Below are 20,034 nucleotides of genomic sequence, written 5' to 3' on the forward strand. Positions count from 1 at the left end.
ATAATACTGCAGTAATACTGTAACATACACTGTAATGTGAAGTGTTACCAAAACAAGATGTATTCTTTTATGTGTTTGTGTAGGCTGACTCCATTAGAGAGTGTTGAGGGGATTTTTCAATCTTGATACATTTTGCAACCAGAAAAATAAAAATAAAAAATAGAAATAAAAAAAACAAATAAATACATTATAATAATACTATATAAATAAATAAATAAATAAATAAAAGTATAATTATGTATTTAGGTACTGAGTAATACAAACAAACAACTTGTACATAATGTGTAATTATTGTGTGGAACGTTTCAATTACAAAACATTATTGTTATTATTACTATTAATTAAACATTTATAATACTGTAATAATGTTGTAACATACACTGTAATGTGAAGTGCTACCAAAACAGGATGCATTCTTTTGTATGTTTGTGTACGCTGACTCCATTAGAGAGTGTTGAAGGGATTTTTCAATCTTGATACATTTTGCAACCAGAAAATAAAATAAAATAAATAAATAAATAAATAAATAATAAATAAATAAATAAATAAAAGTATAATTATGTATTTAGGTACTGAGTAATACAAACGAACAACTTGTACTTAATGTGCAATTATTGTGTGGAACATTTCAATTACAAGACATTGTAGTTATTACTATTAATTAAACATTTATAATACTGTAATAATGTTGTAACATACACTGTAATGTGAAATGCTACCAAAACAAGATGTATTCTTTTATATGTTTGTGTACTCCGACTCCATTAGAGAGTGTTGAGAGGATAACTTCAAGATTTCAATCCCGCATAGGGGCGCTCTCACCCTGTCCACTGCGCCAGACAGTTTGTGGGAGGGAGGGACCATAGAATGACTGGCGGCTGAGTTTGAGTAAAACTCCTCCCACTACTGCCTTTCTCTCTCCCTCTTTTACTCTTTCTTGGTTTCAGAGCAGCCGATCTTCTTTCCAGCGCACATGGAAAGGCAGGAGCAGGAGCAGCAACGATCGGCGCTCAGATGTTGAAATTCGCTCAGGGATTTTACGCCTAAAGCCACTATAAGGTAATTTAACAGGACTTACACTGGGACGCGCTTTATTTTCGGACTACAACCAAATGTTACTTGAGATGGGATTGACATTTAAACAACTACTCGCCGTATAGGAATTTCACTGTGCAACATCTATAAACGGACACACATGTTCTCTGCTAATGTAAAATAAGGAGTTATACCTAGTGGAGGAGTTCTAAACCTGCAATGCTGCTTTAGATATTTTGCACATCAGTTGTTGGAGTACATAAACGCAACAAGAAATTATCTGTATGTTGAGAGGTTTGTGGTTTATGGAAATAGAGCTGAGAAGAAGAAGAGATCTGAAGTTGGAGAAGAGGGTGTCTGGATTTTACCATCTCCTTCTGGAGCCCCACTTTCATGTCCGAAGTCTTTGGTTTATGACGATGGATTATTTGCTGTTTTTATGCAGCTTTTTGCTGCCTCTGTCCTCGGCTGTAGAAGGTAAGATACGAAATATGATTTCATCACACCTATTTTCAAGAGGTTTTGACGCACAGTGTTTATCAGCTCAAAAAAGAGTCAGGGACGCGCGTCACGGGTCGATGTGTATTGATGCGCACCCATAGAAGATGCGCTTTGGACACCGTGAATTACAGTGAGTGTTTAGGTTGAAGTTTATGCGTTAGAATTAATGCAGCGGCATGCGCCTGGTCTGATACTTCTAAAAGCACATTAGAATCATTCTAAGCATCAGTTGACACCAATACACATGCAAAACTTCTGCCAGCTAATTGTTGTTTATTTTCCTTCACCAAGACAATCGTTTTTGTCTCTCCTAAAGGAAATGTCCCTACAGGGAGTCCCACTTCAACATTCTCCATGTCAGTCACAAATCCAGGCTATCATAAAAAGACACGGTCGGTGTGTAATTTCAGCAGTTTTGAGAGTATTTATTTATTTATTTATTTATTATTATTATTATTATGGCGCTGAAGCAGTTTGACTAACGCGCAAATCGAGCAAGACCAGCGTTTTATTTGCGCATTTGTGTCTAAAACCTGTAGGTTGGTCTTACGTCGGGTATATTGTTGGGCAATGATGGCAAAAACAGTTTTTGGTCTGTGTTTGCGACTTGACTGATTTTATAATGGCTCAAATAGTTGCGTTTGATTCAATTAATTATTCGAGGTCTGGACCCCCAGTAGACCTCGAGACCTATTGACACCAATAAAAATGAAAATGAGAGAGCGCTGTAGGGTAATAGATTTTAAGAGAGAACAACAATGTCGATTTATTTCATTGCTGCTATTTTTTTATTATTATTATTATTGTTTTTTTTTTTTTTTTTTTTTTAAGCTAAAAAATTGAAGCATGAAATCGTAAACATCCATGAATGCTTATTGTAATGCAGTCCTTTTTTATTTATTTTTATTTTTATTTTTATTTTTTATTTTTTTTGGTGTCATCAAGATAGCTCCGTTAAAACAACACTTTTTTAATGATTAAATAAATAAATAAATACAATTGTGGGTAATTGCCTATGCCGTATAGTCATAGATGGCTATAATACCCATTTGACAACGCATATATATATATATATATATATATATATATATATATATTTCAATTGAACTGGATGGATGTTAGCCTGTTTGGGGTCTTGTTGAAACAATTTGTAATTTTTTTATTTATTTTTTATTTATTTTTTTATTTATTTTTATTTACCGCAAAATCATGGTATAAACTAGGCATATTATCAAAACTTTTCTTTACCAGTATTTCTCGTTGGTTTATGTTCATGTCCAGCAACTTCTCAGAAAAATTGGTGTGATTATTTCTAGGGAAACACGGGCCTCTGTTTATAGGCTACTATATTTTATCCGACAATTCGCAAATAACGAACTCTCCAGTTGACTTGATCCAAGTAGCCTATTATGATTATAATGCTTGTTGGCGTAAGTGTTATAAGTGATAATAATGTAATAACTAACTTATTAAGCGACTAACAATAGTTGGACTCGATGTTGTTTCGGTTTGAATTGCGACGCATTTTTAATTGTGCTTAAATTTCTAAAGAGAATATGAACTATTTACAGTATTTACAGTTTTCTGATGGAGCGACAGACAGACTGCTTTTTCAGATTTTATAGTGCCCACTGAAACTATCAAACATACATAAAAGTAACTGTTATGCTTTTATGTATTTATTTATTTATTTTGATTTTTATTTGATTCATATCCATACTTTAATATATTGCATTTTAAAAATTTTAGTTAAGCATTCAATCTTCACTTTCTTTGCGTGTTTCCCTCTTTCCTTGTCCATTTAGTGTATTTTAAAGGCCTGCTTTTAATTCTCACCATATATTTTGACCTATTTATAATTGTATTATTATTATTATTATTATTATTATTATTATTATTATTATTATTATTATTTTAGCACCTACTTGTATTAAAAAAAAAAAAAAAGCCTATAAATACTGACTCTGAGTTATCTAAGGTAATCTAAGGATTGTAAAATAGGCCTTCGCATCAGCTGAACTGAACAGTCTAAACTGTAAGAATGCGCGGGCCATTTGACCTCATAAATCATGGTGCTAAAATACTGACATCTCTTGACTTTCTTCTACATGTTCTGCCTTACATGCTCTAATTTGAATGCAATCGAAAAAGCACTTAAACGTCCTGAGTCCGTGCATTCTGCCCTCTTTATGTCCCATTGACAGGGGTAATTCAAAGGTAAACGCAGAATATATCCTTTATTTACGAAATAACAGACTCTGGTCATTTTGGGGGTAAAGAGCATTGACATGAAACATAAGAGAATAATTACAGGGCACATTTGCTGCAGAAGAGCTGCGACTTGAGTTTGAAGAACGGCCAGGGGTGAACGGGATCCTGTAAGCAAAACTCTGCATTTGTACTGTATATTTAGAAAAGGACGCTCTCTGCCACAGAATTCAACGCTAAGGTCACTAAATCCACTTATTTTAAAAACACACATGCATTTACACTGAAATGTAGCCGACTGTTTTAATGTCCCACTGATATACTGTAACAACAACAGCAAAAGATAGCTAAATTAATTAATGAATCAATAAATGATAACAATTGTTTATATGCTGCTGCTGTTATTATTATTATTATTATTATTATTATTAGGTCTGTTAGTACGTTAGTTGTTGAACTCAACACTTGGGTTCTCCAATCAATGCGACTTTATCGATTTGGAAAATCTGAGGCCGAAAGGGCTTCAAAAGGTCAAAGCTTGGATCAGCTCTTCACAGTAGGCCTATAGACACAGCATACACTCCATTAAGTGACATAATTCGTAATTCATTCAACTAGAGAAAAGCCATGTAAATATGCAATTTGATATAGGACCATATAGCATTTTAATCCATAATTGCAGTCATTCATCTTACATTTTGATATGTATTTAGGGTGTTCTTAAAGTTATCTTAAAATAAAACTATCAAATAGGCTAATATTGCTTTCTAGGGCTATATCGATATATAAATAGCGGCTATATCGATTTTAGCTATCATAAGTTTGGCTGGGTCAGGCTGGTGGACGGCCACAAATTCAATACTTTTGCGTGTGTTATATATACAGTATATTTTTTTACGTGCAATTCTTTCTCTTTAAATTGTTGCTTTTAAGAAAATGATTACTTTTATTCCTATCATTATATATGTTTTGTAGTGCCACTGAAAGGTCATATGTTCAACAGAAGGCAGGTTGAGCAGATGTCCACTGGCTTTGTTTCAGACCCTGGTAAGAAGCTCAAAGGGGTTTCAGACTTAGTCAGGTTTAAAGATGCTATGAAACCCAGTCATATTCATGAGCACAATAACCCCAGAGATGCACACTAAGCATGCTAGCATTACTAACCTACAAACATCAGCACTGATAACCTCTCGAGTTCAAGAATGCTTTGGCTGTAAAATCTGACGGTAATATGAGCCCAGTTAGAGAAAGCCGAAGCCGATATTGAACCAAGTGTTCTGTTAATTGATGAAGAAGTGGACTGGATGCTGACTGGAATGTAGAATTTGCTCTTTTTGGGGTGTCCACTCAAAAGGGCAGTTCTGGCAGCTGACGCAAAGGCCTTCGCAGAAAAATAGGTCTTTGACACCCATGACAGTGTGAGGAGAGAATGTGTCCTGGGCTGGACACTGCCAAAATCGCCCCCACTGCTGTCTGCAGCTAATGAAGCGGAATGAGAGAGAGAAATTGAGAGCAAAAGAGAGGCAGAGAGATTGAGGTATTGAGAGAAAGAGAGACATCGGAGCTTGCTTTCTGTCTTTAGTTGGTTGCTAGCAAGATGGGTGGCGCTGGCAAGCGATATATCTGCTACCAAAGCACCCATTGAAAAGGAGGGCGGTAGTGCAGAATAGCCAAACAAAGTCACATGATGACAGGCACAATAAATTTTACTTTCCATCTGAATGGTTTTCCCTCTCAGGCAGTGCCATAGGGATTTTTACGTTTTGTCGGTGTGCATGTGTTCAGTAACTTTACAGCTGGAGCACATTTGGTCAGGCAAAGTACAGAAAGTATAATGTTTTTTTTTTTTTTTTTTTTTTGTTGTTGGTTTTTTTGCTGCGTAAATACTACTTTAAAGTATAGTTTTGAAATGTAGAAATACTGTCAAAAGTTTGAAGACACCCTACTCGTTCTGTATTTTTATAAGCCATTAAAACCATTAAACTGTGAAATTATGTGACCAAAAAAGTAAAACAAGTCAAAACAAACAGGATTGAATGAGTTCCTATTCATGTTGGACACTTGTTGGCTGCTTTTCCTTCACAATCGGTCCAACTTATCCATTTCAAAAGATATACATTTTCATAAACAATTTTAGTTGTGTAAATAAATGTCATATGTAGGTACAGTTTATATTTGTTTGCAAAACTAATTTCAAGCATTTCAGCATAAGCGTTTAAATCAAAAGGTTTTTTTTTAAGATCATGACAAACATAAATTCAGTCAAGTGTGTTCATACTTCTGACTGTTATAGGATGCTTGACATTTTATAGACACTTGAAGATTGCACATCTATAAACTCTAAAGCAAACAACGCTGTACAAATGACACCATCGTTTAACTTGGTCACCGTAGAACCTGATGCGTACATGATTTGTTTATGAAACAATTTGCATCAGAAACCACCAGATAAAACAGAGGCAGTTCTCAGTATTGAAAGGACACCAAACCCTAAACATTTAGGTAACATTGTCCTGTGGTTTGTCATGTTGTACTCCATATAAAACTATTTTAAACAGCGCTTCGCTATTTCTTTTGTATTAAATAGTTGTACTTAAAATAAAGCAGTGTAAAAATTGTGAAAAACATCACGAAAATCTAGTCACAGCACCTAACATATACACTTTACCTTCTATACATTCCTATACATTTTAACGGAAAAATGTATGTGATTCAAAAAGCTCATGGACATGTTATGCTACTACCCATTTAAACAGAAGTTGCATGCCGAAATAGAGTTCAGCGTATGGAGTAAGATGACATGTGATTGGCAGCACACATGTAGTCCTGCCCTGCTCCTGAGAAATGACTAATGCATTTTTACAAGAATGCCATAGCCATTACTCTGTGTTGAAGCCGTTTGGCAAGTAGGACTTTTGCTGCAATGGTTTGATCTTTTGCTGGACCATGTTTTATGATCTGTAGTGTAGCCAGTTCTGCTGATAGAGCAGAAGAGTTCTTTTTATATAACTTTATAATTTTGTTTTATTTTTATTCTTTTGGCAGACTCGAACCTGGGTCCCTGTGAGACAACAGTTCTTAAATGTCATAAGCATTTGCACACTCCGCTGTCCAACTCTGAAACAGAAGAGTTCTTTGATATGAATTCATCATGATTAGAGTAGAGACAAAAAACAAATATCCATAATCCACAACCGTATTTTAGCTTTTAAATAGCAAAAATCCTATACAAAAAGGTGAAGTTAAGTCTGAACTGACAATGTCCAACACAAGGAAGTTACCTTTTGGGGGAAACAATGTAACTGTCATTGTGAAATATTGTGGTATTTTTCAGCCATTCAAATGAGGGAATGTGTGATGTCAGAAGCCCTGAAGGAAATGGCTAATGCTAGTGCTAGGTGCAAAAGTCTGCTTTGATTAGCAGTATGGGCATGTGTGAACAGGGTTGGGGGTGTTAGGACTAATGATGGCCGCTAAATTCCATGCTCCCAATCAGACTGGGCCTCTAGATTGTTAAAACATGCTCCTAATCTCCACATCAAACATTGGGAGCCTCAGAGTCAGACCTGAAAGCATCCTGGCCCTTCACTCTTTCTGTTAAATCTAGACCCTAATTTGCAATTTAGCGCCATGCTGTTTAATAACACATCTGGACACTTTATTAATGAATTATTTTGTAAATATTAATATCTAAAAAAGATGAGTTTTCGCTGGTTTGATTTTTGCATTTTAGAATATTTGCAAAAGACCAAAACAATCTCTAATATTAATAATAGTTTGTATTAATTTGTTAAAGGTTATTTATTAATTGATGTCATTAATTGTATTAATTTAATATTGTGTTGATAATATTTATATATTAAAATGCAAAAAGGCAGTGAATGGGAAAAAAAATAGTAATAACACTAAGGATACACTTACATAATATGCTAACCCCCAACATTTCCATTTTAATATATGGATTTAGCAGATGCCAAAATATTATACTAAATGTACTGTTCTTATGGTAAAATCTGAAATTACTGTGGGATCTCCTTCAAACTGATTAAAAACATTTAGTATTTTGCAGTGTTGTCTTCTGACCAGTCTGTGGCTTATCACAAGTTATCACAATTCTACAGTAGTAACAATAACTATATGTTATTTTAGTGGAAACTAGTATGATTACCCAACATGATCACATGTGAAGTCAGCATGATGTTTCCGATAGTTTTGGTACCTTAGGACCGGCGACTGTGTACCGATGCGCAGACATGCATCATTCTTATCAGACATGTTTTCAGTGGTTTTCATTTGGTTACTTTCCACCTGGCACGATTGACAGCACATTACATTAGCTGTGTGGGAGACTAGGGTTCAAGGCCAGACAGTAACCATGTTTGAATAATCAATGACGAACATGGTTTGGAGGTTTCACTTTTCCCTCTAACATTACTTGTTTACACTAATGGTTAAGGTAAGGTTTGGGTTGGGGGATAGAATCTATAAATAGATGCTTTTCTCTTCATTGTATAAGGTCCTGTAAAGCTGAAAACAACTTGCTTCACTACTAGCTTTTGGTGAACTCTCCTGGACATAAATGGAGCTCACATGTGCCCACATGCCCTACAACACTTACCGCTTTGGCCACTGGGGGCAGTGTTTTGAAATTTCGGTCAACATATACCGATTTTGACGAAAGAAAAGTCAGTCTACTCTTTCCGATTTCACTGTGAGATCAGGCTGGATTACCATGGTAAATTGTTGTAATGGTAATATTTTTAGACCTTAACAAATGTAAAGTACTGGTGTCAGACAGAAATTCTTTTACTGCTTACTTGATGTGTCACCTCTCCATTTGGTGCTTGGAGTGAGAGCAACGACACTTCGGCAAGGTGCAAATGCAGGAATGTGTGAAAAACAGTGTGTTGAGTGTCGTAAAAGCCCCTGAAGGCGGTTGCAGGTTTGTCTGTTGTAGCTGTACTGCAAGTATTTTGAAATTCAGCTTGCTGGATTGTTTTGATAGTGTATTTATATATCATGATTCATGTAATACAAAGCAAGGGCATGTCCCAAACATTTCCTGATATTTTGTGTTCAATATGTGTGTTTAAACATCACATAAAAAAAATTAAAAAAAAATAAACAAATGAACATAGGCCCAAATAGCATCAAACAGTGTTGTACAGTAAGATGCAGTGCATTAGAGATTTGCTTATTGTTAAAGACTGTTAGCATAAATTCCTCCAACCTGGTAAATAAATTCCAACCTTCTATTTCTCATTCCTTTAACACAACGTCCATATTCTGCAGGGTCACCACCCTCATCCAATCAGCGATTCCTGATGAATCAGTGTGACTGATCCATTTATGGCTCATTGTCAGGCTTGATCGATCACACTTCCTTCTCACTTAGCCTTTCTGGCAACTGCCCTTTCGAAATGTGCCAAGCCTTCTAAAGCCTCTCATTACCAGCTTTTTAGAAGCTGTTGAAGAATGGCAGAATAGAGGAGATAGTTAGAAGATAGTATCTATCCAGTGGACTCACCATCAACCTGCTGTGCAAATGGCATAGACCAGAACTGACATGGAGAAAGGGTGCTCGTCTCAAACCCATCCCTTAGATGAAGTGACATGTTTCGACAGTGACCTGAGAACTGCCCTTTTCATGTACTGAACTCTAATGTCTGAGCTCCCGAGAAGAGGTGATGGATATAAGGTAGAACATGACTAGATGGTAACCCTCAATTGTGAAAAGCCTTAAGAGAGTCATATGCGACATTCATGCACTTGCTTATGTTTATTTGAAGTCCCACAGAAACCCTACACCTATACCTAACCATAACCCTAACCTTTATAGCAGCATATGCGACTCTCACGATAGTCTCGCAGTAGGAGCTTTACCATCTAGACATCACCATTTGAGGTATGCAATGCACCCCAAGTCACTGGGAGTCACAAACTGTGGCTTATATGTTGTTGAAGCTCCCTGAACTGGAGAGATGAGGACATAGGTAAACAAAAGGACAGAATAAGATTGAGGGAATTGTTTTATCCAAAAGGCACTTGGTATGGTATTGGTTGAGCAGTTCATCTGAAAAGGTGCTGAGAGCAGAGACAAAGGGAACAGACTGGGGCCAGTCAGAGGAGGTTATAAATGCAGTGGGAATTGAGGCAGAGCTCAAGTCTAAAGAACCCAGAGTTTTCATCTTGTGTCTTGGACAGCTGCCATGGATCTATCTCTGTATCTTAAATTTTACTTGCTCTGCCTAGCTCCGCCTGAGAGGAGATCATTGTTTCTTCTCTCTCTCTCTGTCTGTCTTTCTACCTATCATTCTCTTTTTTTATGCATGAAGAATTCTTGATGTGTTCTGGAAGGCATATGCAAGGGTTTTTAATGAATCTGAAAAGCCAGCGAGTGTCGATCAATGACAGCCTTGAGCCTGCACTCGAGATCAGGCCCACCTGACAGTGGGAAAGAGAGACAGAATGGAGAAACTCCAGTTTTACTCTGCAGTTTTACAGACAGATGGTATCATTTATGTTGCAAGTGTTGGTGGTTTAAAAATGTTTTTTGATCCAACCACCCAAACCACATTCGGTGAAAATCAGGTACTGTACGTAATATCACCGTGGGTTATTTTCACTTTCTTTTCATTCTTTTTTTCGATCGGATCACACGAGATGGGTCTTATTACAAGTGTAAACAGGGCCTAAGGGTGCGACGACATCTAGATGCAAGCAGACAGTAAAAGAGGCAGCAACCTGGTGAAAATCCAGAGAACAAGAGTGGAAAGTTCATAGGCCTTTCCCCTAACAGGTGGGCTTTATCCAGACAGAGGGGGTAAAGACAATGCCCCTCTTTCTCTACTCTGTTTACCCATCCCTCTCTCCACTTCTCTGTCACTTCATTGCTATACTTTCCCACCATCCCCTTTCAGTCCTCCCTGTTCTCCCTGTGGCTCTCTCTTATCAAGGAGAGCTTCTAATTGTGGTATTATTGTCCCTATCTGTTATCTCACCCCTTTAGTTATATCGGTATCCCAGAACAGAACTAGAAGCTGGGAGACAAGGCCTATTTACCCATCAAACCTTTGTTGGGCCTAATCATTGATAAGATTTGTGACCATCCATGTGTGTTCTGTGCTTACAACTCTATTCTGTCAATGTATCCGTTGGGAGACAAATGGTACGTCTATAGGCAATGCAAGTCAAGCTCTTGCTTGATAGAGTTGACATGTTCAGCCTCTTGATACTCTGTCACCCATGGCATTTAGGAAAATATAAAAGCAGGTTCCTGCTCATGACATATGAGTGAAATAATCAAGGTACAAGAATGTAAAGCATTCCCAAACTGCCGTAATCCCATACACCGCTCAAAGGCAAGTCAAACAGAGGTCTCTAACTAAGAATATACGAATACCGAAGTGACGTAAACTCTCAAGGGATGTGAAAGCAAGCATATTGATGTGAAATGGAGCTGGCACTAGAATCAAATGAAAACAAACCTGTTGCCAGATGGGGATGGTGAACTAAGAGGCCATATTTGAATCCTGGGTGTAAGATTCACCACAGGGATACAGCTTCATTGCCACTTTTGCCCAGTTGTGTCCTCGGGGAAATGGCTTAAAAGGATGGTGATGATTAGCTATTCAATTTAGCCAGCCATCGGTCAATGCAGCTGGCCATGAGGAGATGGTTGTTGATGCTCCCTCTCCATCAAAACAGGTTGGCGATCGAAATCTCCAGGGACTTGGCTTCTCTTCCTTGGTTAATTAAGCAGGCAATTTGTCACTGTTTTTACTTATTCATAAATCTTCCCTTCGATTTGAGATGGCTTGGTCTGTAGAGGCTAGCTAAGTAGTCGAGCACTTAAAAGCAATCTATAGAGTTTAACAGTGGATGCTTTGTGCCTGTTTAATTAACCAAGGCACTGCAGAGGTGTCATAAATACAAAGATGCTTATAACTAAATCATATCAAGGCAATTTATTCACCTTTTTGGAACTTTGATTGATATAGAGTTTTGATATTATTGACATTGGCCGATAACTGTGCTAGGGTAAACTTAGTTTTGCACGTTGCGTTCCGTCTCATGCACGGTCAAGCATTCAGCCTTTAAAAGTATAGCCTACTCAAGTGACACGCAAGGATGCGGACTGTCCGCATGTCTAGAATAGAAAGTCCAACTGTACTGTAGCGTGTGCACTAGATGTACCGGCACGTGGAAAACCAAGGTATAATTTGGCCTTTAGTGTCATTTTCAAAATCTACTGACAGCATTGTCAATGATTTTTTATTTTTTTAATTTTTTTTAATGAATTTTTAGGAAATATTGTGTACAACTGGTGTTAGTTTGATAGGTTATGAGGTTCAGACTGGGGAAAACATGTCCATTCATGCATCATCACTCATTTGTGGAAGCAGTAAATGCAGGGTTCTCATGAGTGCATGGTCACTCCAATGATGGAACTCCTGTACAGTTTTTTTTTTTTCCTATGAGTAATCTATGCTGAGGTTCAGTCCACACCCTGTGGTTGTTTTGATGAATGTTAGCATGTTGGACTCTTCCTACTTCGGAGACCACCAAGAGATCTAACGTACCTGAACTGCAAAAAGTTCACTTGCAGGTTCTAGGCAGTCAAGGTGTGGTTAGCAGCTCTGTAATTAGAGGCCACCAAGTCTTCATGATGTCTATGTTTGTATGTATTGGGTTTAGTGGATCTATATGTGTGTGTGTTTCAGTGTGCAACTTCTCATTATCTCCCTACCAGTCAATTGCATCTCCCTGCACCTGTACTTCCTAAATTGAAGGTCATTCTCATATAAAAATCTCTTCCCCAGTTGTTGTCTTAGTACCACCTTTGCCATCTGCACAGTTTGTTTTCATGCATTTCTCATTACCGCAACAAACCACCCATGGACGTTAATACCACAGTACATGGTCTTATTGGAGGCCTTTATTGGTTCAGTGTAAACGCTGTTAAAGCCACTGTGTTTGATTTATAAGTCAATGATTGACTCTAGATTGTGCTTACCCTCAGTGTCACCTGCGCTCCAAGCTTTCCCCATTTCTCTTTCTCTTGTATACTGTCCCTGTTGACTCAACTGTTTTATCACGAGACCATTTCACTTAGTTTCTCTATCAGCACCAGTGCATTCACATGATAGCTGTGCAATGTTTTAATGCCATGTCTCTAGTTTTTGGCCAAGTGTCATGACTGTATATCCATGCGACAGTAGAAATCTGTCAACCACTAGAGATTTTGCTATACCATTATACCGTAAACTGTATGGCGGATGGGAGCTTCCGGTGTAGACAGTTTTGTTATTGTGTCACATTGCTCGCGTATAACTGTGGGCTGTTAACACCGACCAAGGCCACATCCACACTTATCCATTTTCACTAGAAAACTCTATTTTCAAATTCCTAACATCATTGTTTTCCAAAGTATGTGGTAAAGGAGAGCGTTTTCTAAACGCTCCATTTTCGGTGGAGGAAAACGCTGTTCCAGTGGGGGCGAGAGGTGTAAATGTAACTAAATGAATTTGTTTTAAAAACAAAAAAAAAGTAATAGTGTGGACATGGCCCAAGCAACATCACAACTTTTTGCATACAGAATTCAACTGTTTTGAGTCTTTTGATTTAATGTGAAGCAGCTGTTTTTGTGCTGATGCAAAAATTATTATTTTGTTATGAAATAAATATACAGTATATACACATGCTACATATATGAAAATTCTACATAATACTACATGGTTATGAAACAAATATAAATTTTGGGATGCATTCCCAGCAAAAGTAACTAGATTTGTATAAATTATTATTACTTGGATGCAAAAATAAAATAAATTACTCATACAGTGATATGGGATTTAGGTCATACCACCCACACCTACTCAATCTACACCCACATTTAGTCCTTATACATTATAATATCATTCTTTGGCCATTTTGACACTTTTATTGATGGTATTTTGAATTGTACTTCATTGTCTGCTGCTAAGCTGCAACTGCTTTGGCAATACAAATTTGCCATTACTTGTCATGCACACTCAGCCGGTCTCATTTCTCCACCATCTCCATCTCAACCCCCCATCCATTCTTCTCCGCCTTCTCACCAGGGCCTCTACTGAGACCCATAAATCAATGGAGCTCAGTAGCCTGTCGGGAGTTTACTGTCTGTGGGGGGTATTGGTGGCCCGGGCTTCCTAGCCGCTGGCTTTAGTTACACATCAATGAAGGGTGAATAATACATTAGTCAGTCCCTCACAGAGCAGCTCTAGTCGGGCAGGCAGACGGAGCCTCCCCTGGCCCATCATCAGTGCATCTGTGCCATAATCAGCCTCTGGAGATCTGCATCAGTGTGGCCTACCACTCTTTCACCTGATTTACTTATCGGGTGTGCAAATATTACATTATTTAAACACTATAGGGGCTAAAAGGATTGTTCACCCAGTCTTCATTCACTCACCCTCAAGTCATTGCAAACATTTCATTCTTCCATTGAACAATAAAGGAGGTGTTTTGAAGAATGTTTTCAAGGATAATAGATGTATATATAAAAAAAAAAATGAAGACAGCATTTGGACACTTTCTGGTTGTCAAAAATTAGTGTCCTCTGCTAGGACACCTGAGGGGAATCGACTTCATACATCCATTAAAAATCACCTTGACCCCAGTTGAAATGTCTTTGCAAAAATGACTAGTTCACACTAGTTTTGATATTTTGATACCTAATGCAATGGCTTTTCTCGGGCCACTGTACATTCAAATATGTCAATGTGCCAAGCCCTCTTCCTTGCATGCACATTTACAAACAAACACATTATCCTTCCAAATATATTGATGCTTTTATTTAATTGTTCAGAGACATGTAAACCCCTGGCCATATGGGGCATCCTAGAATTGGATGTCAACCATTCTATCAACCTTCTCCAGCATAATTGCCCAGAAATGAACTTGCATTGCTAATACCTTCTGTCACAATCTGCAAGTCAATTTGCTGTAAGTGAAACACTTAAGTGCGTGACTATGTGATCACCAATGACCTAGATGCCCATGTGTCCTAATCAGGCAGTTGTTTCTTTTTTAATCAACAGCCAGAACTCAGGGGTGGTGTCTGCTTAGGATCGGACAGTCACGCCTGGCGAATAAATTACCCTTCCTTACACTCTGCCAGCCTGCGTCAGTGTGTTAAAGAGCCGAAGACCATTTAGAGAGGTCTAACGAGTCAAGTTATTACTGCAGCCAAGTGTGAGATTAATTAACTGAGCGGCAATTAAGAGCTCGACAACATCTCGCAGATCGGCGCGGGGAGAGTCATAACCAACCCAATTTATTAGCTTTAGCCATTTGGGAGGGAAAAAAAAGAGTAAACAAAATTAACTAGCTATAAAGCCCAAACAGCAAATAAGAAAATTCTACTGCCAATAGAAGACTAGGCTACTCTGTCCACAATATATCCTTTGTTGGTCTTGGAACAACATTCTTATCAATCATTCAGTGCCCTCAGATTTTAGAGGTATGGTTTAGGGAACTAATTGGTTTGTACAAATGTTGTTCTAGGACCAAGAATAAAAAAAATAAAAAAAGAGTATTTGGGCCCTGAAGTCACAGTTAAAAACATCTAATTGTCATTGCATTAGATACACAATATCATACCAATTGGAAACTGCAAACAAATTATGCTAGACCTTTAGGTGTTTACCTTTTGGATGTTTGGAGTCAGTTCCCCTCAAGGTCACACAGGTGTCCAAGCAGAGTAGCTACAGGTGTAGTTCAACACATTAACTATGGAAATGTTCCATTAATGTTTGACAACCTGGAAGTGTCAAAATACATTTTGTCATCATTTAAAACCTAACAAAATGAATGCACTTGTGCTATCTTTAACCATCAATGATCAGAGCATTGATATTGATAAAAAAAAAAAAAAAGGAGACTCTTTTTGTAAAAAAAAAATATTCTTTTTATGTATATTTTGGTTTGGAGGTAAATTTAAGGGGGAAAAAAAATGCAAAGCTGGGCATTTAGGGTTGCAATAACAATAATAATAATAATAATAATAATAGTAATAATAATAATAATAATAATAAAAGAAAACAATTCACAACACAATTTAGCACACAAAAGTATATCAAAAATAATTTATTACAAGCAGTAAGGGTAAATTCATGAACAAGTAAGAAATGTGATTCTTTAAAACTTTTGAGGACTAATGATATTGAATATATATTTGCTAGCATATTCAAAATAATAATAAAAAAAAAACATCTCTATATAATGTAGTATATTTAATATACCATGAATACCATAAACATATAAATAATAATATTAACAATATTGACAAAACAGCAAAAGAAATTAATAATAATAATAATAATAATAATAATAAAAGAATAAATAAAAAAATGCTAAAAATCATTTGAAATAATTTATCTGTGATTTACTGAATGGCTCCATTTTGTAAATATAGAAAAAGTTTGACTGCTAATGCCTAGCATTGCATTTTTGCTAAGTTTAGAAAAATTGGTTTTAGATTTATGAAAGTTAATATATATAATGAATATTGTTCATATGTTTTTTTTTTTTTTTCAAAAGTGTTAACTAGCTGTGACCTTTTGTGAGCGCACTGACAGTTAATATGCAATTTTTCCCCCCACCTAAATTGTTTCAGTATTGTCAGCTTATGTTATGTGTACCCATATTTACCCATATTTCATGAATATTAGACGTTTTTAGACTTAATTACTTTAAACAAACGTTGCAATTATGTTACACTAGGTCTGCGTCTAAGTCTGAGGGTTAAAATAAATGACACTTGATTTGATAATTTATAATATTTACTGTATTATGCAAAGACATTCATACACTTTTAAAAGTCGTCACTTTTCAGTGTTAAAGTACTTGTTGGGGCCAGTGTATATTCAGATGTTTGTCACTGGTTATAAGAACATCTGAAATTTGCATACCTCATTGCCCCGCCTTTTATTATAGGTACTGCCACAGTGCTAGAGCATGGCACAGATTGCTAAAACGAGTCTGATAATGTGACCTATATGAAAACACAAAGCAATGACAACATAAATGATGGTGTGCCTTTCACTCAGCACCCGTTTCCAAACCCTACAAACCACGCTGAAGTCATTGAGCATATTCAGAGTGCCTTCGTGGGTGTGTATTTGTATTTGTGCGTGTATTTGTCGGCTCAGCATTCACAAAAGCCCGACCCAACCGCATTCCTGTCGCTTACTGCCTAACCTTTCTTTGTAATTGCGGCCCTGACCTGAATCAGATAATGAGTGGGCAGGTAAACATTAACGAGGAGCTCTGGGCTTAATGAACTAACGTGAGAAGAAGCAGTTGAAGGAGACCTGCACTGCCTCAGGCTAGTGTCACATGTTGCCAAAAATGTTAAGAGAGGAAGACCAAAGAACTGAAGATAATAACTCCTATTACACTGCGGTGGAGTTGGAGTCATTGGATGTGTTTTCTTTGTTGAAGCAGGTAAACCGCAACATATCCTGATAATTAGCATGCAGCATGACGAAACTGAGCTACAGATTTATTCCCATGTCTTTGGTGGTTGATGCCAATGCTAATGTTGCTACATTTACACATCAGCAGAATACGGTTGTCAGTCCAGTTGTAGAGTGTTAAATACAGTTACATTCACACACAGTGCACTTATAAACGAGAATGACTACCGCTTTCAAAGATGATTTCACAGTGAATTAAGAAACAGTAGGTTAACTTCAGCTAAACTCGATCTGTGCTTACAAAAATCTGAAGCTCTGCCCCCAGTGGCCAAAGCGGGAAGTGTTTTTGAACAAAAGATTATATGTGAGCTCTAGTTTTTGGGTGAAATGCCCAGAGATGGCTCCAAAAGTGAGTTTACGCTCTGTTGTAAATTTAAAAAGGCATTAGAAGCTGCTGAGGGTTAATTAAGGTTTAACAGATAAGCTTGCACCTCGATTGGACCTGTCTATTAAATAATGTTGCGTCAATTGGAATCCAGTTTCTGGTGTAAATTTTTAGATCGGACAGTTATTTCCTTTCAAAATTGCTTGTAACTGGCAAAGTTTAAACTCTTGTTACACCTGTTAGTAAAAGTAAATATGATTTTCAATCTCAAACATTGACTGTGTGAACATAACCAAAATGACGAAACTGGATCGGCCGCACAGTTTTGTGTTTTCTAAAGAAATGAAAAGGAATCTATCTGAACCTCATTGGCTTCCCCAGACGGTATATTTGAAACATTATGAACCGATTGAAAGCCACTGGAATGCTGTAAATGTGGATCACATCAGTCTGGTAGCTGCTGACAAACAGCTGTCCTATGATGTAAAGCAGAAATGTCTCATTATACTTAACCTAGCCATTGCAGAGTATTGTATGTTTGCATGGTAAGATGATTTTGTACATTTGGCTGAGGACTTTATCAAGGGCAACTTTACCCTGACAGACAGCTCAATATCTAATTCAAACCAGAACATTTCTGCTACTAAAAACGCTCTACCCAAAGCCTCTTGGTTTATACTCTGCTCAGCTTCACATCTCGCGATACAGTAATAGCAGATCTTTGACATCATCCTCAACGTGTCCCTCCACAAACATCTTGTCTCAAGGTAAAAAGAGATGGAGAAAATTAGCGTTCTCTGGACATTTCAGCAACTGCCATAGTACCTCCTCAGCATGGCCAACACCTCCCAGAGGTCCCACAGGATCATACTATTACCATATATTTAGCCTGGATGTGTGCTGGCTGCCTCGGTAGAGGTATAATGAACGCGTCAAAGGGAGGCAAGTATGGCAATCTGCTGTTGGAGAGATGGAGATGAGTCCCTGGGCGGCTGTTACAGCAGACAGTTCCTCTCCGCCATTGACAGGCGAGGCCAGTGGGCAGCACTGTGCCAAAATACCTCAATAATGAACCTGGAATGGCTTCTGTCCCATTCTTTGGCTTGCACTACAAAACACAAGGGCTAAAAAGGGAATACTTCCGTATTTTGGAAGGATGATTTTTTTTTTGTAATTTCGTAAAATTGTAATTATTATTATTACTATTATTATTTTGTTAATATACTGTCTCCTACCCCAGTTTAATGTGCAGAGACAACTATAAGTACTGCATTCGTAGATTGTTTCCCCCGAAAATCTTAAACACTGCGGCTCTGTGATACTACGAAATAAAATATTTGTTTGAACTTCCCGACCAGGCCAACACAGCAACATTAGCTGAACCAATGTGTGAGTTTGGCGGGAATATCCAACCAATAGAAGACATGGGGAGTGTTTGGGAAACCTGTTTGAAAACAGTGATTTGTGCTGTTGTATAGTTCCTTGATTCTGTCACTGAGGAAAAAATAAATAAAAAGGTAATTCTGACTTTACATCTCACAATTGTGACTTTGTCTTACAATTGTGATTTTTTTTATCTGATCCCACCATGGAGAAAAAAATAAATAAAAAATGTTAGTCCTAAATTTGACTTAATAGCTTAACATTGTGAATTTATTTAGACTGTTTCTTGCAATTGCTATTTTATATCTCATAATTTAGAATTTGTAACTTGCAGTTTTGTTTTTATTTCCAGCAACTGCGACTTTATATCTCGCAATTTCGACTTTATTTCTCGCAATTGCTATAATTTTTTAAAGACAATTTAAAGCCAACAGCTAACTTTTTTTAGGACTGTTGGGTCAGTTAACTACAGGTTCGGTTTACCGTTTTCTTTCCATCCGTTTTTTTTGCCACCACTTCCATCTGTGACGTAGGCGGTGACATTGCTAAAGTATTGGTCTATGTGTTTGGTCCATTTTCCTGGAGGAGAAGGACTGTAAATTGTAAATATGCTAATTTTGTCAACTTTTAGTTGTACACTAGCATACAGATGTCTCAAAGCTAACATACATGGACTAAAAGCAAAATTTAAACAGATTTTCTCCACATCTTTTATAAGACTCAATCACACCTTGTTGAGGATTGGTGTGCTACACATACAAAGAGAGGTATCAACCACTGTCCTTTGTTCCAGCTCATAAATTATGCCAATGCACTCTTATCCTTTTTGATTTATGCAAAGAACACCCTCCGGTACAGTTCATAGCAGGCTTTCGGGACCGAGTGCCAGAGTTTGCGACGTAGCCTGCCTGAGAGTCGTGGATAATTACGCATTGAGCTCTATTGAGCATGGAGACATATTTCAGGCAGTTTCAAAAAGATGTTTTTTCAGCAGTATTGGCAGACTTGCATTCCTGGCAGTTTATTAAAGCCAGAGTAGAATTTCAACCAGAACGAAAAAAT

The 20,034-nt window shown here is 37.2% G+C and overlaps 1 protein-coding gene across 7 annotated transcripts in view; it reads left to right on the forward strand.

The window, feature by feature from the left end:
- Positions 1-957: 957 nt before the first annotated feature.
- LOC127438130 (ephrin type-B receptor 3-like) overlaps positions 958-20,034 on the forward strand; it is a 64,261-nt gene continuing 45,184 nt past the window's right edge. For 6 of the 7 annotated variants that reach the window (XM_051693445.1, XM_051693450.1, XM_051693447.1 and 3 more), the window contains exon 1: positions 964-1,512. In XM_051693445.1, the coding sequence (XP_051549405.1) occupies positions 1,320-1,512 (193 nt within the window). In that variant the 5' untranslated portion in view covers positions 964-1,319. Of the gene's footprint in view, positions 1,513-20,034 lie in introns of all 7 variants that reach the window. The other variant, XM_051693449.1, reaches the window with a different exon arrangement.

The sequence above is a fragment of the Myxocyprinus asiaticus genome, chromosome 49, assembly GCF_019703515.2.
Source record: "Myxocyprinus asiaticus isolate MX2 ecotype Aquarium Trade chromosome 49, UBuf_Myxa_2, whole genome shotgun sequence".
Classification (NCBI taxonomy): Eukaryota; Metazoa; Chordata; class Actinopteri; order Cypriniformes; family Catostomidae; genus Myxocyprinus; species Myxocyprinus asiaticus.